General features: G+C 43.0%; 1 protein-coding gene across 2 annotated transcripts in view; it reads right to left on the minus strand.

The window, feature by feature from the left end:
• Nucleotides 1-2,319: 2,319 nt before the first annotated feature.
• The window catches only part of PLA2G4A (phospholipase A2 group IVA), a 183,711-nt gene continuing 164,050 nt past the window's right edge, over nt 2,320-21,980 (minus strand). For both annotated transcript variants that reach the window (XM_083358695.1, XM_083358696.1), the window contains exons 16-18: nt 15,714-15,909; nt 13,569-13,726; nt 2,320-7,166 (exon numbers count right to left, since the gene is read on the minus strand). In XM_083358695.1, the coding sequence (XP_083214821.1) occupies nt 7,038-7,166; nt 13,569-13,726; nt 15,714-15,909 (483 nt within the window). In that variant the 3' untranslated portion in view covers nt 2,320-7,037. The remainder of the gene's footprint in view (nt 7,167-13,568; nt 13,727-15,713; nt 15,910-21,980) is intronic.

The raw sequence follows: 21,980 nt of genomic DNA on the forward strand, positions 1-21,980 counted from the left end.
CCCTGGAGTTACCTGCTAGGGCCTCCAGTCCCACAGAAGAAGAGGAACTAGGGCCCCCTCAACAGTGGGGAGTATGGCAACCCCCACAGAAGGAGGGGCAGCAACCTCTGAGCCTAAATCAGCTAATAGAGGCTTTGCAACAGATTGGGGTGTTACAGAAGCCTGGAGAGCAACAGCCAATTGGGGAATGACAACTCCATGGAGGCTGGTCACCACCCCCGAGTGCCAAGCAACCACTGAGGGGCCACAATTGAGGGAGGTGCCACAGGATTTGAGACTATCACGTCTCTTAGTAGATCAGCAGCAGAGGGCACCACTATTCCCTTCAGCCAAAATCCAGAGTAGACAACAGCAAATTTTATACTAAAACAAGAGAAATGTGTAATGGTGGAATATCTTCATCAGATTCCATTCCGAGCCCTTAATTTCCTGTGGATGCTCAGCAGATATTAACCAATTTTTGTCACTGGGCAACTTAAATATTAACATTCCAGCTGCTTTACTAAGACCTCTTTATGAGGCCACCCTGTGATTTCTTACATAAATTCTATGCATTGTTTAAAGATCGGTCAAATCTATTGTGCGTATAATTTAATAAAATTAGCCAGTTATTTATAATCTGCCTTTCATTGATGCCAAATGTCTGGACAGGTATTTCCTTAGGCACTTTGATTTTGTCTAAAAATATTTAGCACTTTATTATAAGGATACAAATCATTCTACCCATGGGTTCAATTGTTAAACTGTGCATCAGTTTTGGGCCACGGGACGTTGAATCAGACTTTGGGCTTTTCTGTTTATCTATTTACACCCTTTTTTCTGCTAAAGGGTTTGGGATTTTACAGCCTCTATCCCTCTCATGGCGGGTTCTTTTGCTTTGGCTGGGGACTTCCCTGATCTCCTGGCTGGTGATGGGTCTGATTTGCTGGTGATGGGTCTGAAGGGCTTTTGAGTGGCATTCTGTGGAGTGCTGGCCCTCTCTCCCGCATTTGAAACAGCTCGTTGATTTCTTAGCCTTAGCCGGTGGTTTCACTGGTTCACGCATTTTCTTGGGAGGTGGGTAGGCCCATGGTTTTCCTTGGTGGTGACTCTTCAGTAGGTCTAACTCCGCCTCCTCTGCCAGGATGTACCAGTCATCGAGGTGGTGTGGGTCTCCTCGAGGCAGGCAATCATCATTCAGGTCGTAGTTTAGCCCATCTTTGAAATGGCTAAGGAGGATGTCTTCCAGCCAGTTCAGCTTGTTGGCAATGGCCCAGAATTCTTGTGTATATTCAGCTACTGGCGGTCTACCCTGCCTCACCATTTTGATTCTCTCTTGGGCCTTACGATCAGCCAAGGGGTCCTCAAATCGCCTCCTCAAGGATGACATGAACTGGTTGAAGTCATTGAGTTCCGGAGTGTTGGAGTCATGCAGGTTCACCACCCAGTCTGTGGCCGGTCCATCCAGGTTGGATTGTGCGATGTGGATGCAGGCTTTGTCACTGGGGATGTCCTGTCCGTATTCATCCATATAAGTAAGGACCTGAGTTAGGAAAAACCTCAAGCATGGCGGCTCCCCCCTGAATTTCGCTTCCAGAGGCGTGAGTCTTTGAATGGATTGGTGCCTACACTGCTTGCAGTATTGCCCCCCCATCCTGATCCCCATCTGCGGGTCAGCAGGGGGTGGGTGCTGCTGAGGTGGTAGCTCTGGGTTCAGCAGATGCTCCCAGTGCTACAGGTTCCAGATCCCCCCACTGTCTCTCCAGCTGCAGCTCCAGGCACTGGTGCGGCTGCGGGACTCAAGTTTCTCCTCCCTTAGAGAGTCAAGGGTTTTTTTCATCAGATCAATAGCTTTCTCTAGGATCCAGTCTCCATGTGGTACATAACTCCCGTCCTCTTCGCTGATGTGCAGGGAGCTCTCCATCTCTTGCTTCCATCAGGGTTGGTGGCCACCCCGTCTCAGGGTCACTTTCATCGATGCCTTTTCCCACTCGCTTTTCCTTCCAACGCCCATTGACCACCGCGGTTTGTGGTCCCGCATCTCCACCACCTCTCCACCAGAGGAATATGACACTTCACCTTTCAATAGTTGGTGGGATTTCAGTTGGGGGGAATGTTCCCTTTCCATGGGGCTTCCCTCCTTCCCTGCCTTGTTAGATATTGTATTTTTTGCAAAGTCCCTCAGTAAGGTTCTTCCTTTCAGGTTGACTCTTAATGCAGATCCTGTCTAATGTCAAAACCCACTTCAATCCACATCATAAGAAAGAAGGACTCTTGGAGACAAGGTTGTCCAAGCAGGAACTTTTACTAAGAAATAGAAGATAGTGGGTATAATAGACAGGATCTAAGAAATCCACAGATCGATATTTTTAAATGTCCCCAAGCAAGCCCCACCCCACAGTTCATTCCGCCAGTTCCAGATCAGCCAAGTTCCAGGTGGTAAGTCTCTTGTGGGAAGAGGAGAAACATCAGTCCATTCATAGCAGAATCATTTCCACCCCCTCACATTCCATCCAGAGAAACAAACCAGATTCTGGAGGGTTTCATTCCACTCCCTTTCTTAGCTGCCCATAAGATGAGAGGGAAAATGCCTAGTGAGAGACTAATTGATCTTATTGTGATGGATAACAGGTAGGTGGAATAAACAAAAGATTACATATGAGGAAGGAAGTGAAAGCAATAAAAACCCTTGCTTGTTCCCTCTCCTCCTTGGGAATGGCAGAATCCGGGGTGGTGGTGGTGGAGTGAGATTTGGGTTTGCACAGAAGAGTTAGAAATGAAATATAAATGGATTGTGAGACTTACCTTATATTAGAATTGGGGGCTCATAATGACCTTGAGGGAAGTCCCTTGCCAGTTTTCTCCTATTCTATGTGGTTCTGCCATAATATGCAATATATGTGAGAGCCATTTTGGTCTAGTGATTGAGGCACTGGGCTAGAAAGCAAGAGACTGTGAGTTTAAGTCCCATAGGGTGACTTTGGGCCAGTCACTTTCTCAGCCCAATTCATTTTGGAAGGTTGTTATTGTTAGGAAAATAGGAGGAAAGTGTGTTGGAGATGTGTGCTACCTTGAGTTATTTGTAAAAAAAAATAAAGATAGGAAATAAATAAAACTGAATGAACTGAAACTGAACATCAAACCAGGGGAAAGAAAACATAATGACAACTCTTGAAGTGATGAGAGAAAGGGAATAGGTTGAGCAAAACTATTTCTAAACCATGGTTTCAAGTGAACCATATAACAAATGATGGAAATGTGAGACAGTAAATTTGATAGTTTATAATGTAACCATACAGTAACATTTATTTAAAACATTAAATAATAATGTCATGGGACATAACAGTTGATATTCCAAGTATTTAAGAAAGAGATATGAAATGTATGTATTAAAAATAAGATTGTATCATATCCTTTGTTTTCACAGATTTTTTTTTAAAAACCCATAAAATCCTGTCATGATTTTAAACATCTAATTCACATTATCAGAATACAGATAAATCAGTATGACAGATCTTTTAGTAAATCCTTACTAATACAACAGAGGATAGAATAGTTATTAAATGAAGTAAGCAACTTACATTTTTATAGAAACGAAAATGAAATAATTAAATAATTATTTTAAAAATTCAGCAACTATTGAAAAACAGTCTTTCAAAATGGAAGGATTAAAGGTTTTTTTAATATATGACTTATGCAGATCAAATATAACTAAAATGGCTTGTTCCACAAGGAAAGACAATACAAATTAGCATAAATCAACAAAAATCAACTAGAATAAATTTCTAGCAAAAACATCCTGAAAACGTTCTTAGAACTAGAGACTGTTGGGGAGGAGGGAGAAGGGTACCAGTTAAAGAGCAAACTGGCTGTGCATGGGTAATCATAAACTCTCTGATGAAGTGAAATTATGATCAACCATGGAAGTAACTACATCTATTAGGAATGCTATCTCATTCAATCTGACTTGAAAACAAAGCTCTAAGCTCTAAGCTCAAAGCTCTAAGCCCTTCAGTTGATCTTTTGTTCCAGTCTCCAGGGGCATTAATATTTTTGTTCTGAGATTGACCCAAGCTTTGAAACAAAGCATTTTAACAGCCATGGATCATTACTTTTGAAACGATATAAAAATAGAGAAGGTCTGATCATACATATTTGCAATAGTTGCCATTGCAAACTGCTTCAACTTGGCAAAGACAATCATGTCACTTTTCAAATGAATATTGGTGAAATATGAGATCATTTTACAACATTCCAGGGAAAAGGAATGCAGTTACTGTAAATTCTCATGTTCCCTGGATTTAAGCAATAGACGTTAGACAGTAAAAAATGTCATTGCAGGTATATATGTACTATCCTTCAATTGCCCTTGTAATGTCTAGCCATAGTAAGGGTTTAAAATTCTCTTTTGTGTAGGGAGGTGAAAAAAACTTCTTAGGAAGTCAGAAGGGAAGTAAATATTCTTGTGGGCAATCAACTGGCGCTCTTTGGTGCCTGGAGCAAAAGAGAAACAGGCACAAATTAACTCTGATTTGGAGGAGATTTTTACAATTCCCAGCAAGGAGTACATACAAAAGGAATAATTACATATTGGATTAAATGTCTGGTTCAATGGATATAGTTTTGTTTCTAAACTATATGAGATGGTTAAGAGACCAGTCTAGAAATCAAAATGTCATGAGTTTTAATCCCATCTTCAACATGAAGTCAACATTTGAGTGACTTCATGCCACTCTTTCAGCCTTAAGAAGACAATGGACAGCCACTTCTGAAAAAAACTTCCCAAGAAAACTGCAAGGACTTATCCAGGCAGTTACCAAGAATCAAATGTTAATTTGAAGGCAAACACCCTCACTAGGAAACATCCACAAGTAATTTTATTTATTTATTCAATTTCTATACCCACTCAACTCAATGCCCTTTTTTTAGCATTTACTCTGTATTTTTCCTGCATGCTCATTCAAATTTAATTATTTAATTTAATTATTCTACCAAGCAAAAATCTTGTCAAAATTTTACAATTATAAGCACAAACCAGCAAGGGAATTATAATAAGATTTTCTGTTTTGTTTGAGAAGGCAACTCCATAACTAAAATAGGTAACTATATTTACCAAGGAACAAAGAGAAGGGATGGGAGCATGACTTGGAAAGGAATGGCTCTAGTTTGGCTCTGAAACATCTCACATGTTCCATAAATTAAATATTGAAAAATGATTTGCCATAACAGCCTTACATATTCCTTTATCATAAGGCAGTGGTGGCGAACCTATGGCACAGGTGCAGAGGCAGCACTCAGAGCCTTCTCTGTGGGCACCCGTACCATGCCCCAGAGGTGGCAACTGTCTCTCTTCAACCAGCCACCTGTTAATTTGCTGAGGTCCCATGTGGCTGAATGCATCCCAGCACGGCTGGTTTCCCTCCCCCCCATCCCGTCCCTCCTGGCCTCGCATGCTCTCCTTTTCCCAGGCACGACCCACTGCATCACCTCCTCAGTTGTTGGCCAACCATCCATCTCAGAGGCGGCTTCTTTGAACTGCTGGCAACAGGGTGCAGAGCCCCAGAGTTCGCTTGTCGAGGGGCCAGCAGGCTGTGGCTACTGATGGACATCATTGGCCCCCATGCACTCACTGGCCTCTGGGTGCGGTGGCCAATGGTGTCAGGCAGCAGCTGCCCGAGCCCTTGCCTTGTCCCATGGCAATGGCACTCCCACCCTGCCTCGCCTCACCCCACAGGATGAGTCTCCTGCCTACTGCCCCACTTGCCAGAGACCTCCTGGAGCTCCCCCAACCCTGCCCACCCCCACAGGTGCAACATTGAGGTGACCACACCCACTTTGGCCACACCCACCCAATCTTTCATGACCACCACAGCCACACACACCCAGTGGGCCATGCCCACCTGGCACCCAATAATAAATAAGTTGGTTTTGGGTTGCGGTTTGGGCACTCGGTCTCTAAAAGGTTCGCCACCACTGTCATAAAGTGTAGATTTATGCATCAGGTTATGCGCAAAACAAGCATCCCCCATTAGGATTTAGAATTATGCACAGATTGCAACAATGACAGATGTTGCATGAGATAGCAGTGTGATGGAAGGGGAAAGGGGTTTGTAATAACTAGTAGTTTGAAGAAATAACAGAATAGTTTCCTATATTTTCAGGTGTCAATTGGCAATATAAATAACTGTGAACATGTCCATAACTGGGAAAGGAAGCCACTCTTAGTTTTGATAGTTTAAGTCCCTGTATAGCATGTTAAATTCACTTAAAAACAAATCAACATTTTTTTCTAAAAAAAAAAAGTTCCTGTCCTTTAACTGTTAAAGTAAATCAAGGGTCTACTATGTTCAGTTATATAAAAATTCAACAAAACAAAAATAAAAGCAAGCAATGTTATTATCCACCTCATTTGTTTTTGATATTGTTAAATCAAAGGTCATGGAGATGGATTTATATTTTTAACATTCATTTCACAGTGATACAAATATTTTTATATAATTGCCTGGGAACAGTATTACTTTCAAGAAACAACTTACAATACAGCATTAATACAACCCAGAGTTTTCACATCAAAAATTAGAGTATTCTTAAAACAACCATTCCCCAACTCAGTCTCTAACTACACTAAGATTACAACTTCCAACATGTTAAATAAATCAATATATTTGGAGAAAGCCTTGCTGGGCATAAGTGTCTTAAAGGAATGAGGAGAATATACAATAACTGGGTCAGATTTATATGATCTGAAGAAAAATCAGATGAACCATTCTTTAATTTTACTTTATTTTAAAATTACTGTTAATGAATTTAACAGTATGAATTCTATTGTATTAAGTATTTTACTTTGTTCTTTTTTCTCCTTCTTCCTTTATGTCTTATTTTTGAATTTATACTATATGTGTTATTTGGTTATTTATCTAAATAAACCTGGTTTCATTTTCATCATCATCAGGGATGCAACTGTATTCCTTTATTTTGTAATGATTAATTCGCAGTGATTCTTTTCTGCAATCAATGCAACAATTCTTGGTTCTAAGTAGCAAAGCTGGTATTTATCCTTATGTACGGTTATTGCTTTTAGCTTTGTTGAAGTATCTCCTTGCTTCAACACTGCTGAGTGATACAGAACAGCGTGATGGGTTCTGCCTTCTATACTCAATACTGTCTGTTATTGCTTCTTTGATTACCTGCAAAAAAAGAATCAGAATAGTATCAAAATTGTACTGGTGCTGTCATGTATCCTCTGTTTGTTTACAGAGAAATATGTTCCCTTAATCTTAGTGGAACCAATTTCTAAAGAGATATCTATCAGATTTGCACAGTATACTTTTTACACTAAACAAACAAAAGATTAATTACATTAAAAATAATTTCTGATGCAAATAAAATGATCTTGTTCTCTTTGTGTATGTTTGTTTATACACAAATACAGAAACACACATGCATTTCCCATCTATGTATTATAGCACATGAATAATCCAAAGCCCCCTTTTGAGTATTTGAATGTGAAACACTGCACTATGAAGTCCCAAAGTATTTGTGCACATATTCTAACCTTATATATACTTCTACTTTCTGAAATAAAAAAGAGAAAGGCATTTTCTAATATAAACTTTGGTAGCATTCTTCAGAAAAATGACAGATTCTAGCCATGATCCAAATATAATACAATTTCATAAGTGCATAAACGTAGCAGCAGCAAGAAATTCCTTCACATACAGCTCTTTAATGCAAGCAAGGGCTGGACTTATCCCTCAAGGTATGGACAAGATAATCTGTGCACTGATCTTGTGTATCATTTTTTGAGATGTTTCCCTTCTTTCAGATATTATGTGCATAATTTAACTTCTGGGACTCCATTTTCATTTAGAATCATTCTTGGCTTAACTAAGGAGAGTATATGAAAGGAGAATGTATGCAATAGCAAAGACTTTGATGAAAATATTACCATGGACAATTGTAACATAAGATTTTATAACTTATGCTTGCTTTTAATTTGTAAGCAGTGTTTTTTTTATTTTAATGGAGAATGAAATTTAACCACTAGATGGCACCTTTTAATCATAATATACTCAACAGTTAGAACAGGCATGTCAAACTGCTGGCCCGCAGGCCGGATGCATCATGACGAAACTGTGCCCTCCCGGCAATGGGGTAAAAGTCGTGATACGTTGCGCAACGTCACGTGACGTTGCAAGTTTGACATGCCTGAGCTAGAACTTTTGCAGCAAAAGTAATGTTAGTAATTACTAAACTGTCTAGCAAAAAGAAAAGTTCAACTGTATTTTGCATATTAAGATTGTGGTTTTGTTCAGGAACACAATCATAAACTAACTTTCTCAGCTTCTCCATCTAATCAATCCCCAATTTTTCTGTTTTGTGAAAGAGACCTTAGCATCAACTTTATAGCTCAATCCACTGAAACCATGAGATCATCAACGTATAAATTTAATTAACAAATATATAAATTTCCATTGTATTGAACATCCGTCAACATGTCCATATGTGGAATTTCTATAAGGAAAGGTGGGTGGGTGGGTGAGTGGGTTACAAAATGTTAAATGTTAAATGTAAGAAAAATGTCATTGTCTATGCATATGGAAGCCATGTGCCTTCCTTTTTCTGTTCAATGAAACATTAGCCAGTTTCTGCTTCTCCATAAACAAAGTTATGTCTGCATGCTGTAGAAGGAGTTCACCATGCAATTTTGCCCAATATGCATTAATTAGAAGCTCTGTTTGTCAATAAAGCATAACAGGTAAATTCATGGCCAGAACTGACTACTTAATGTATGAAAGTATCCTACTAGTTCTAAGGGTTTGGTTCATACCTTAAGTAAATAAAATATGATAAAGTCATAATCAAATGATATAAATTATGCAAATTGGTTATTTGCATGATGGCATTATTATGCAAACAGCAGCCTGGGAACTCTATTGCATCAAGATCTAATAAAAGATATGTCATTGCATTTGGAATAGTGAACAATTTTAGAATGCAATGTAAAAATATTACTTTGATACATGATTGACCGTAGCTTCTGGACCAAATAATAAAGGATAAGCATATTGAGCATGGCTCTGAAATTTTCTCCAATCCTTGAACAGTAACTCCACCATATGGGAGGGGCTGAGCGGAGCATAGACAGCATTCCAGAACTGTTGCCAACTACTACTTCCATGCTTAGGAATGCTTAGGAAAAATGCTTTCAGCCTCAAGAGAGATCTAGTTCAAGACCACATAGTCCATATTCAGTTTGGTTAGAGACTATTGGAATTAAGGTCTAACACATTTAGAATGAACCAGGTTGAGATGGCAATTATATGCTCCCTTAATGCCAGGGCAATTTTGTCCCTAAGAATATGTCTGCAGCATTCTGAAATAGAATCATTCACATTTTGGGGTGATAGTCCTAATAAAAAGCCAATCCAAGGTTCTTGCTTGCTGCTTTTTAAAAGAAAGCAAAGATATAAGAACAAAGATCATTGTTGTTTAAACATTTGTTGCTAAAACTGTTTCCTATGAAAAAACAAATTAATGCCTCATTTATCTACACTTTATAGATTTGCAAGGAATGTTCCCAAACTGCTGAAGAAATAATAGATATAAGTCTCTGCAAGACAAGAATCAATGGAACTCTAAAGCAGAAGGCATTTCAAAGCAGCAACAGGAATCTTATTTTTTTTCCAACCTTTGTTTGCAGAATTCAGGGCAGGAATTATTGACAATATATCCTTATCTGCCGTAATACAGGAAACTGGCACTTTTGCCCAATAACCCCACTATGCTGGCAATACCCAACAGCTTCAATGACCATTCATTGTATTGTCATCTATCCATGTTTAATAATTTTCTTTTCCCATCCCTTGCTCTCTTAATAATATTATGGAAACTGAGTGTTTTTGCTGATATTCAAAATTGGGCCCATTATATAGAAGTTAGCTATAGAAAGACAACTACAAGTGCATTGGCTGCATTATGTAACACACACATTTTTGTTTTATGTTATCTGGACCCATTTTCTTTCTAGATTTGAAAGTCAAAGGGGATTATCTAGACCATGGGTCGGCAACCCGTGGCTCCGGAGCTGCATGCGGCTCTTTATGCCATCTCCTACAGCTCCCAGTCCTCCTCCACCATGTGCAGTTCCAGAAAAAAAAAAGCGGAACTAAAAAAGTTCAACCAATCAATTCAAACTTCTCACAACAACAACAAAAAAGAACTCGTGAAGTTTGAATTGATTGGTTGAACCTTTTTGCTTCTTCGGACTGCACATGGCAGCGGAGGAAGAGACGGGAGGACTGAAAAGGTGAGTGGGCCCTTTTTCTAACTGCTGCATGGGTGGGGGCGGCCAGTATCAGGGTGCCCTGGGCCTGCCTCTTCCCTGCCCGGCAGGTCTCCCCTCGCCCTGCTCTGCCGCTGCCTCTGCTAGCCCAGGGGGTGGTGGTGGATGTGGATCCGTCTGTCCGGGTCTCGGCGGCAGCTAAGGCAGTGGTTCCTCTCGCTGCTCCCTGCACTCACCTGCCCTCCTGTCTAACGGTGAGCGTGCCCTGACTGGTCGGAGGGGGCACTGTTTACCCCTCCCCAAACAGCTGTAGCTAGTACTCCTGCTGGCAGCATTGGCACCCCCCGTCACCATTTCTCCAGGGACCCAGAGGCATCCTTACCACCCCATGGTGATCCACCTGCCCTGGGCCCACCTCTTCCCTGCCCGGCAGGTCTCCCCTCACCCTGCTCCGCTGCCACCTTTGCTAGCCTGGGGGGGGGTTGCCGGGGTCTTGGAAACTTGGATCTTCCAAGAGATTCCCCGGTGGTGCCTGCCAGGCCTGCTGACCTTGGCAGCAAGTCCAAGCCATTGGCACACCTCCCCCGTCGCCGTTTGTGCAGGGACTCAGAGGTGTCCCCGCTGCTGCATGGGGATCCACCTGCCCGGGGCTCAGCGGCAGCAGAGGCAGCATTTCCTCTCATTGCACCCTGTCAGAGGGGGCACCGTTTACCCCTCCCCTCCCTAAAGCGATGCAGCACCTTAAGTCTCCAGATTCTTTCGCAATGTCAGCTACACCTCCCCCATCTCTCTGCTGCCTGGCCCGAATGAACAGGAGCCACCGCCACAGTTCCACCAGCCTCCGCCTCCCTCTTCTCTCCACTGCCTGACCTGAAGGAAGAGGAGCCGTGGCTGCAGCTCTGCCAGCCTCCATCCACTTGTAGAGTACTGCCTGCTGGGCATGGCGAGGGGAGTAGGCTGCCCCAACAGCAGCCGCCACCTTCCTGTTGCTGTTGTCTGGGAGCCACAGCTGCCAGAACGATTACCTGGCCCTTGGGGGCTGCTGCTGCCATGGGGGCCGGCATGCGAATTTGGTTCTGTGAGAGAGGCAAGGCTGGCGGAGCTGCAGCGGCAGCTCCTCTTCCTTCAGGCCAGGCAGCAGAGAGGAGAAGGAGGAGGGGGAGGCAACATCATGGCAGAATTTGGAGACTGAAGGTGCTGCATTGCCATGAGGGAGGGGAGGGGTAAACTGCCCCCTCTGACAGGGCATAGCGAGAGGAACTGCCGCCCCTGCTGCCTCCAAGCCCCAGGCAGGTGGATCCCCATGCAGCAGCTAGGACGCCTCCAGGGTCCTGCAGAAATGGCGACAGGGTAGGCAGTACTCGGCAAGCAGCTGTGGGCGATGCCGCCTGCAGCAGAAGGAGGGGCGAGCTGTGAAGAAAAACTCGCACTCCGATTGTTCCCAGAGAAAGTCCCAGAGAGGGAATTTCATTAGTTCAAAGATGTTGTTTTTATTTGGGAATTAAATTTCACATATATTTGGCGATGTTCATGCCCAAGCAGGACACATGTGCGTGGTACTATAATTGAACCCACGCAAGAAGCCGAGCTTAGCAAAAGCACCTCTGATGCCTTTTCCTCCACCCGAGAAGCAAAATAAAGGCTGGCCAGGCGCCCACGGCGTGCGCTTATGCTCAGTTGTATGTTTGGAACCCACACACTCCATTTGTAGTTGCAGCATCCCCGGCTCTACTTGGGTGGGCTCTTTATCGCTCGACCCTACCCTTCTCCCCCACGCTCAGTTGGAGCCACAAAGGGGGAATCTCTTGGAAGAGGCCCTGGAGATCCGCCGCCTGTGGGATAGCCAAAAGGCAGAGGCCAAGAAGGGAAGCTTCCAAGACCCTCAGCTAGCAGAGGCAGCAGCAGAGCAGGGCAAGGGGAGACCCGCTGAGCAGGGAAGAGCGCCGCTCACTGACCGAGCGGTATCCCAGGATCACAACCTTTCTGTAGCGCACAAACGGCATTGCTCAGCAGCGGCTCCAAGGCCAACTGAGCGCAGGGGGAGAAGGGTAGTAGTGGGGGGGGACAGGAAAGGGTGGATTACCGCAAGGCAAGTGGGCAGAGCGATAAAAAGCCTGCCCAAGTAGAGCCAGGGATGCCGCAACTACAAAAAGAGCCCGTGGGTTCCAAACATACAACTGAGCATAAGCGCGCGTCCTGGGTGCCCAGGTGCCCTTTATTTTGCTCCTCGGGCAGAGGAAAAGGCATCGGAGGAGCTTTTGGTAAGCTCGGCTTCTCGCGTGGGTTCGATTACGGTACCACGCACACGTTTCCTGCTTGGGCGTGAACATCACCAAATATATGTGAAATCTAATTCCCAAATAAAAACAACATCTTTGAACTAATGAAAGTCCCTCTCTGGGACTTTCTCTGGGAAGAATCAGAGTGCGAGGAGTTTTTCTTCACAGCTTGCACCTCCTTCTGCCATTTGTGCACTACCAAAAGGTGGTGATCCTGGGAAACCACTCAGTCAGTGAGTGACGCTCTGCCTGGCTGGAGGAAAGCGGAGGGGGCTGTCTGCAAAAGGCACCATGTGGCAAGAGGTGCCAGGCAGCTGCTCTGTTGTGAGCAGTGCCCTAAGAGCTGGGCGTGGGTGGGAGTTGGAAGTTTGGCAGGGAACAAAGGGAATGCTGTGGACAAGGGAGCCGGGTGGGCTAGGCACGTGCTGAAGCAATGACCAGGAGGACAGCAGCAAAAAGGGGACCGAGGAAGGGGCGGCGGGTTTGCGCCATTCCTGAGCGGACCAAGTCTGGAGGGCAACTCATGAGGTGTCTGGGAGCTAACGGCTGTTGCCTGGCAGAGGCGGGGGCAGCGGGAATTTGCAGGTGAGGGAGGGGAGGCGGGTGAGCACCAGAATGCCAGGGAGATTCCCACCTTGGTTGCCCCAGTTGCTGGGCAGTGGCAGGGCGTGAAAGAGCAAGTGGTTGTGCATCTGAAGTCACAGAAGATGCTAAGCCAGAGGCACCTCTTGGATTGAGATGCAAAGAGAGCTGGACGGGGGAGGGGCATGGCCACTGCATGTCTCGCCTTAGGCTCTACTCTTCAATGAAGCCTGTTGTTTTGCGCATGCATGCATGTATGCATTTTGCAGCTCCCACTTTTTTCTTTTGTGAGGGAACCGGTTCCAAGTGGCTCTTTCACCGTTTCAGGTTGCCGACCCCTGATCTAGATATTAATAACAATTGTCCAGATAGAACCCTTAAATGATAGATATACGATTGAATTCAATAGAGCATCTAAAACTTCCTTTGTATATTATACATACATCTAAGTTGTTCAGAGTATTGAACTCCATTAAATCATGCATCCTGCTGAAAGCCTCATTTGAATACTGGAAGTTGAAAGTGGAGAAAGGTGTGTCGGGATCATCAAAAATATCAAAATCAGCAAAGTCTTTCTCTTCTTGAGTTTCTCTTGGAACACCTATAATTAGACAGCACAGTAGGAGGTACATTAAGATCAAATAATTCAACATGCAAGTCAATGTTTAATAGCTGTAAATTTCCCTTGTAAGCTCTTCCTCCTCCTTTCATTCTTTAAATACCTAGGCACACTGAGAGTGCTACCAAAAATAAACAACCTGGTCTATGGTTTCATCAAAATCAATGAAACATTGATGAATCTTACTGAACCTTTGCTACTGTCTCAAATGGAGTCTTGGCTTATCGGTTTCAGAATCTTAAAAAATGTCATACAAGTTTGCTCCAAAGATCAGAGATTGAATGAAATAACAACTGAATACTAAGAGTATAAAAATTAACTTAAAAAGTAAAGAAAACCCATGTAAAATAATGATACATTAATCCAGAGTCAGTTGCCTGTGGATTTTAACTTCTGGTGTGCAAAGCTTGACAAAGTTGGCACAGAATATCCAAGCTATATCAAAAACTGAGCAATATTTTTATGGCTGGATACCATACAAATAGTCCTTGACTTACAACCATTTGTTTAATGACTATTCAAAGTCACAATGGTACTGAAAAAAGTGGCTTATGATCAGTTTTCACACTTACTGTGTTTTCCCCAAAATAAGATATACCCCGAAAATAAGACTAGCTTGATTTTTACATGCCCAATATAAGCCCTACCCCCAAAGTTAGCCCTACTTAAGACCCTGCCCATGAGGACTGCACAAGGTGGGGCGAGGTGGGTAAAAATGAACCTAGAGTGGGGACATGGGGGCTGGAGCTGCCCCGTGCTTCCTGCATCCACTTACATTAGGACAGTTGCAGCCAGGCCTCTCATGCCTAACACCTGCCTCGCCAGCCCACTTCTTCTGCAGTCACTTTCCACCCTCTGTTTCACCGTCAGAGGCTTTCTGGAAAGGCCTCTGCAGCCAAGAAACTAGCTCTGGATTAACGTGCGCAACAATCCGAAGCTCGTTTCTCAGGTGCAGAAGCCTTTCCTGAAGGTCTCTGACAGCGAAACGGATGCTGGGGGCAATTCATGTGAGTAGGGGCGAGCAGCCACAGAAGTGAGCAGGGGAGGCAAGGCAGGTGTTGGGATGTAGGAGGCCTGGCCGTGGCAGTCCTAAGGTAAGCGGGTAAGACATCCCCTGAAAATAAGATGTGCTGCCTCTTTTGGAGGCAAAAAAAAATAAGACCAGGTCTTATTTTTGGGGAAACACAATACAAACGTTGCAACATCCCCATGGTCATGTAATCAAAATTCGGGTGCTTGGCAACTGGTATTTATGACAGTTGCAGTCTCCTGGGGTCATGTGATCACCTTTTCCAGCTGGCTTCTGACAACATTAATAGAGGAAGCCAGACTCACTTAACACTGCAGTAATTTGCTTAACAATTGTGGCAGAAAAGGTCGTAAAATGAGGCACAATTCATGTAACAACTGTCTTGCTTAGCAACTGAAAATTTGGGCTCAGTTATGGTTGTAGGTAGAGGACTACCTGTACAAAATTGGGGTTGTGTGTGAAAACTGAAGATAAATGATTATGTAGTTACAATTTAAGTATGATTGGATTTTTGGACAGTTTTTTTTAAAATTGTCTTAAGATTCTCTAGAACACAGGATTGTTCTTAAGTTGTTCCTCAAACAGACAAGAAATCCTAATCTAGAGTGCAATTGCATTGTTTGCAAAAATGTGACTTTATTTACATTGCAGTGCCCACCTGATTTAAATAAACTGATAAGCTAAGGAATAATTTCTTATATTTAAATTTCATTGTCTATTGAAATTTGTCTTTTTTAAAATGTGCTTGAAACAAAAACGCAGTTACAAAGATATTCCTCTCCCTTACCCTATAGTGTCCAAAAAGAAAGACTGAAAATGAAAGTAAATTCAGTTTAAAAAAAAAGCATATGAGTAAATCCATACACAGCAAGGTTTATTTTACAAGGAACTGATTGTCAGATTTATTTTTTGTGGTGATGATGGTTTTTTACTACTGACCTGGTGTTTTGTAATTTCTGAAGTTGATATTGGCCAAAACAAAATGAATAATCGTGGGACAATCTATTTCAGATGCAGGATTTTTGGGCTTGAAGACATAACACTCTTTTAACCCTTCACGATCAAACACATTTGGGTCTATTTTCGGGAAAGGAAGGTTGTTCATTTTGGCCCATTTTTCAGCAAGTAAAATTTCCTGGAAAGAAAGCCATATTTTTTCAAGACACAAACATCAGATAAAGGAACACAAGAAAGGAACAAACTGATACAATTATGCATAATTTAGAGAAAAAGAGAACAGTCTTCTATTGTCCCAAAGGTGCTTTTTCAAAAGGCAACTGGACTTTGTTCTTCCTTGAACATGTTTTGCTTCTTATCCAAGAAGCTACTTCAGTTCTGACTGAATCGTGGAAGATGGAAGGATGCTCTTAAACAACCATCCTCCAGCATTCAGTCAGAACTGAACTTCTTGGATGAGAAGCGAAATGTCTTCAAGGACATTTTTGAAAAAACACCTTTGGGACAACCATGACTTGGATGAGAATCTCCATAGACATATAGTCCTATTATTTTATTATTTATTATTTAATTTATTAATTAAATTTATTTGCTGCCCATCTGGTTTCTAAGTGACTCTGGGCAGCTTACAACATCAAAACATTAAAACAGTCAGAAATAAATATTCCTAACCCAATAAAATGACAATACAATCAAAGTAAAAGCTTCATTGAAAAATAATGGTTTGGATTTCACATTGCACTAAGTGATAATGTTTAATCCTTTCTACCACATGGATTTCTCAGCTAGTTGAGATGTACAAGAACACATGCTATAACCATATTATTCTACCCAGAGGACAAACAATTGTTTAGTTTCAGTTTTGGAAATTGGAAATCATATACTGCCACCTTTCCCATTTCAAACAAAGTTATTCTGGATATGCCTTTAAAGATTACAAAACATATTCCCATATCTCCAAAATCACATTTATTTTAGCCTTTTGGCTTTCAGAACAGGTAATATGAATATCCACAATTAAGGATTGGATTGATGGAGTTCACAGAAATGGCAAAGCCAAAAAGGTTGGTCAGGGGAAAAATGATAACGGCTATTTTTTAAAGACTGGACTAAGTCTTTGTACATCTTTGATGTGGACTAAGAAAACACTGATGATTTATGGATGTGGGGATTAGAAAGGGTTAAGAGGACAGGGAAAGAATAAGATACCGTATTTTCCGGCGTATAAGACAACTGGGCGTATAAGACGACCCCCTACATTTCCTGTTAAATTATAGGGTTTGGGCTATACTCGCCGTATAAGACTACCCCTCTTCCAACGCACACCAAATAAAAATTAAAAAAACATCAGATTTGATTTTAATATGGTAATTTTAATTCAAATGCTTATGACATGCAGGTACTTAGTAGGAAAACTGTCACTTATAAACATAAGGCTGTTTGTCATCAAACATGTAAACATAAAACAGTGCAAGTGGATTAAACTTTTCCTAATTCACTCTAAAGCTTTCCCTGTGCAGACCAAATGGGAGATCCGCTCCAGGTTTTCCAGCCAGCCCACCCAGTTCCTGAGTCAAATGTGTCCTTAGAGCTAAGCAGCTGCTCTGGCTGCTGCATTCCCCACCTGCCTTTCAAGTTGGGATAGACTGCAGCTGCTCTTCAACTTTAGAAGGAAAGACGCCCAGACCCCAGCCTGTAAAAAATCACAGACTACAGCTTCTTCTCCAATTGGTCCTGCTTTCCCTGTGCAGACCAAATGGGAGATCTGCTCCAGGTTTTCCAGCCAGCCCTGTCCCTAAAGTTTCAGCACCCGGCATATAAGACGACCCCTGACTTTTGAGAAGATTTTCATGGGTTAAAAAGTCATCTTATACGCCAGAAAATATGGTAGCAATAACTCAATAGAAAGAAGGGTGGAAGTCAAATTCTATATTTTCTTTCTTTTTTACTTCCTATATTTTTTCTTTTTCTTATTCGTTTCAGTTTTTCTGTCTTTATTGTATTGTAAAATTCTAACTGAAACATATTTTAGAAAATCGGAACAAACAGTATAAAAAGACATTTTGTTAACAATTCTCATATTCTATCTATAGAGTTCCTGTTTTTAGAAGCTTAATGGTAATTTTTTACTATAGAAAAACTATAGAAAATCAAAATATCATCAAAGCTTGGCAAATAAAATAATTTCCTTCAGTTATCATGTGGAAGGTAAGATGCAAAAGCCAAAATTAAAGAGCTTTCATCTAAATACTACTGTGAAGACAGGTGCTTAATTTTTGAAACATAATGAAGAGACAGTCATTGTTTTTATTTCTATTAGTTTTTTGGGGCTTCTAGCTTCTAGCACTAAACTGGTTCATCCCCCTTCACAGGGGGATTAACAGAAATATAGCTCATGTGAGATACATCTATGTTTGAATCAAATATATCCATTTTTGTTCAACACTGATTAAGCGTGTACATCACACCAATCTTTTGTTGTTGTTGTGAAGAGGCATGATGAGTATAAAATACTATAAAAATCATAGCTTTCTGTTGATTTCAATAAACCTTTCCTCTGGTGAAACATATATCCTATTTCCTGCCATAAAGATATCAATTATCTCTTTGCTTCAGTTAAGAGCACATTAAATAGGGAAAATGCAAAAAAACGTAATCTTGTTTATTCTTTAGGCAATCATTTAATTCTTTGTCCTTTGAAAATACAGAGTTAGGAAACAACCTTACAATACAATGTAAGATGGTTCTGCCCCAGAACACTACAATCTCGTCTCATACTTCCTTTCTCTTAGTAGAAAATTATGACTGCTTAAATGTTCTATTTATTAATAAAATATGCTCAATGACCAGCAGGTATAATGATTTCTCTCTCTTCTCTTCCTCATATTAGTAAAAATAAAAATCCATTATTTGTTTAACAGCTTAATTCCTTAATACATCTTGTGGAAACTGAAGATATCAGATTCTAAATAAGGGCCATTTGATGCAATATTGGATGGCCCTTCAACATGCTAATAAATGGGCAGAATTCAAACTGCAAGAATAATAGAAAGAATCCTATTTCTTTTTCCCTCATGGCAGTCTGTGAGGACAGTTAGCAGGAAGAATGAAAACATAGTCCAAGGTTTCAATGGCAAAACATGTTGTATGTTACCATACAAATCCCACGTTCCAGTTTATTAGAAGTATTATTAGATTCCTAGTAGCTTTTTGGGGGAAAAAACCACCCCATGAGTTTGGCATTGTTGCCATTATAAACATAATGTTTAATTGACTATAAAAGGGTGGATCTCTATAAAACAAGAGGGTCATAACATTTCCTGCGTCATAAAGGCAGCTCCTTGTAATGCTACAAATTATGTGGACACTTATAGCTCACTTTCTATTTTTTTCCATGTTTCCCAAAAGCCATGACATTATTCTCAAGTGTTTATTCTATGATCATTGTGCCAAATAGTTATAGTTTATAGTTTATTTGATTTATATACCGCCCTTCTCCTTGGTGGGGACTCAGGGCGGTTCACAGGGCATATATCAAAAAAAGAATACAAAAATTAAAAAAGGAATTAAACCCATGCCCAATAAAACAGTGGTACAAATTAAAAACAATTAAAAACCCATAATCCCCCATCAGGCCAGACCAGCTAATTCGAACAGGTGGGTCTTCAGGCCCCGACGGAAAGTTCGGAGGTCTGGTGCCATCCGGAGCTCCACCGGCAGTTGATTCCATAATGCCGGAGCCCCCACAGAGAAGGCCCTCCCCCTGGGGGCCACCAGTCGACATTCCCTGACTGGCGGCACCCTGAGGAGGCCCTCTCTGTGGGAACGCACAGGGCGGAGGGGAGTCGATGCCGGCAGCAGGTGGTCCCCGAGGTATCCCGGACCCATGCCATGTAGGGCCTTAAAGGTCGTAACCAACACCTTGAACCTCACCCGAAAGACAACTGGTAACCAATGCAGCTCGCGGAGCAAAGGTGTAACATGGGAGTACCGGGAAACTCCCAAGACAACTCTCGCGGCCGCATTCTGTACCAGTTGGAGCCTCCGAGTGGTCTTCAAGGGAAGCCCCATGTAGAGAGCATTACAGTAGTCAAGGCGAGAGGTCACGAGCGCATGAGTGACCGTACACAGGGCATCCCGGTTCAGATAGGGCCGCAACTGGCGCACCAGGCGAACCTGGGCGAAAGCCCCCCTAGTCACGGCCACTATATGCTCTTCCAAAGTAAGCCGTGAATCTAGGAGGACTCCCAAGTTGCGAGCCCTATCCACGGGGGGTAAGAGCTCACCCCCCATAGAAAGAGGTGGAACATTTGGAATGTCCCGGGATGCCGGAATGCACAGCCACTCAGTCTTGTCAGGGTTGAGTTGAAGTCTGTTCCTCCCCATCCAGACCCGAACCGCCTCCAGGCAACGGGACATCACAGCGAGGGCATCACTGGGGTGGTTTGGGGTCGAAAAGAAAAGTTGGGTATCATCGGCATACTGATGATACCCAACTCCAAAACCACGAATGATCTCACCCAGCGGTTTCATATAGATGTTGAACAGGAGAGGCGAGAGAACCGACCCCTGAGGAACTCCACAAACGAGAGACCTAGGGGCCGATCTCTGCCCCCCTGCCAACACTGACTCCGAGCGTCCCAGGAGATAGGAGGAGAACCACTGAAGAACTGTGCCTCCCACTCCCAGTCCCCTGAGACGCCGCAGCAAGATACCATGGTCGATGGTATCGAAAGCCGCTGAGAGGTCTAATAGGACTAGGACAGAGGAATGTCCCCTATCCCGCGCCCTCCAGAGATCATTCACCAGAGCGACCAATGCCGTCTCCGTGCTGTACCCGGGCCTGAAACCCGATTGGTAGGGGTCCAGATAATCCGCTTCATCCAGGACCAGAGGGAGCTGATGCGCCACCACACTCTCAACAACCTTCGCAAGAAAGCGAAGGTTGGAGACTGGACGAAAGTTGTTCAAAACGGCTGGGTCCAGGGCAGGCTATTTTCCCAAATGTATAATGTTGTATCTTATATTTTTCCTGGTAGCATTACAAAATCATATTTATGGCAAAATAAATGAGATGAGAATTTACTTCTTTCAGTGCACCAAATAAGCCACAAGCATAGTTGTATATAATCAACTAAATCTCTGAACAGTACATTTCCCAAAGTGGTATGGCATGAAATGGCCAAGTTTAGGCATTGTTTAAGATATTCTAGTTGGAGCAGATTAAAAGATGTTGAATTTCAGTTGACCCACATTTTCCTCAGAGGGGAATAAATATGTAGGACTGATGAGGAAACAGCATAAAACAGAGAAATCTGTTTTTGTGCTTCACTCCTTTGGACTTATTCCATGGAGGATGACTTGGCAAAACTATCCTTGAAGTCATTCCACAGGACAATAAAAGACTTGTGCTAGTGGAAGAGATAATTTCCTGAACAAAAAAGTGCTTATCTTAAAGCCCCCTCCAAATATTAGCCAAACTCTTTGGCCAAGGGTACAATTGGATCTTGTCCTTAGAACAGATCTAATTTCCAAGCTAAATAACCATAAAAGAAACTGTTAAGAATTACTTTTGGTTGATTAGAAAATACTCAATCAGCAGCAGCCACAGCATGCTGGCTGTCCTGTATAATGGCGAATTGGCCACAGAGCCCCATCGACATGGGCAGAGATGGCCCTGGGATGGCCGGAAAGAAGCCCTTGCCCAGCTTGGGCCCATCCACTCAACGAGCAGGAGGGAAGCTGGTGCACAAAATCCGTTGCCTCGTCAGGCTGCTAGCGAACAGCCAAGGCACCTGCAAACCCCTGGCTGCCCCTCTACCTCCTCCTGCTTCCCTGCATGGTTAACTAATTGGAGCAGCAGCAGAAGCCACCCCCATCAGAGCTGTCGAGCGTATGGGTCCAGGCTGGGCAAGGGCTTCTTTCCAGCCATCCTGGGGCCATCTCCACCCACGCCAATGGAGCTCTCTGGCCAATTTGCCATTATACAGGACAGCCAGCATGCTGTGGCTGCTGACAGACAACGTCAGCCCCCATGCGCTCTCTGGCCTCTGTGTGCAGAGGCCAATTGTGTCAGGCAGCAGATCTGGAAGCAAAGCTGTGCTGACCATCCTCGTGCTGATGGGGGTGGCGGCGGGGGTAGTTGGGATGTGGCATGCGCCCACCCTTTGCCGCTGCTGCCCCACATCGTCCCGCATGTGCCTCAGGGCCATGCATGCAGGATGTGGGGAGGGATGGGTGTGCACCACA

The sequence above is a fragment of the Vipera ursinii genome (assembly GCF_947247035.1).
Source record: "Vipera ursinii genome assembly, chromosome: 3".
NCBI lineage: Eukaryota > Metazoa > Chordata > Lepidosauria > Squamata > Viperidae > Vipera > Vipera ursinii.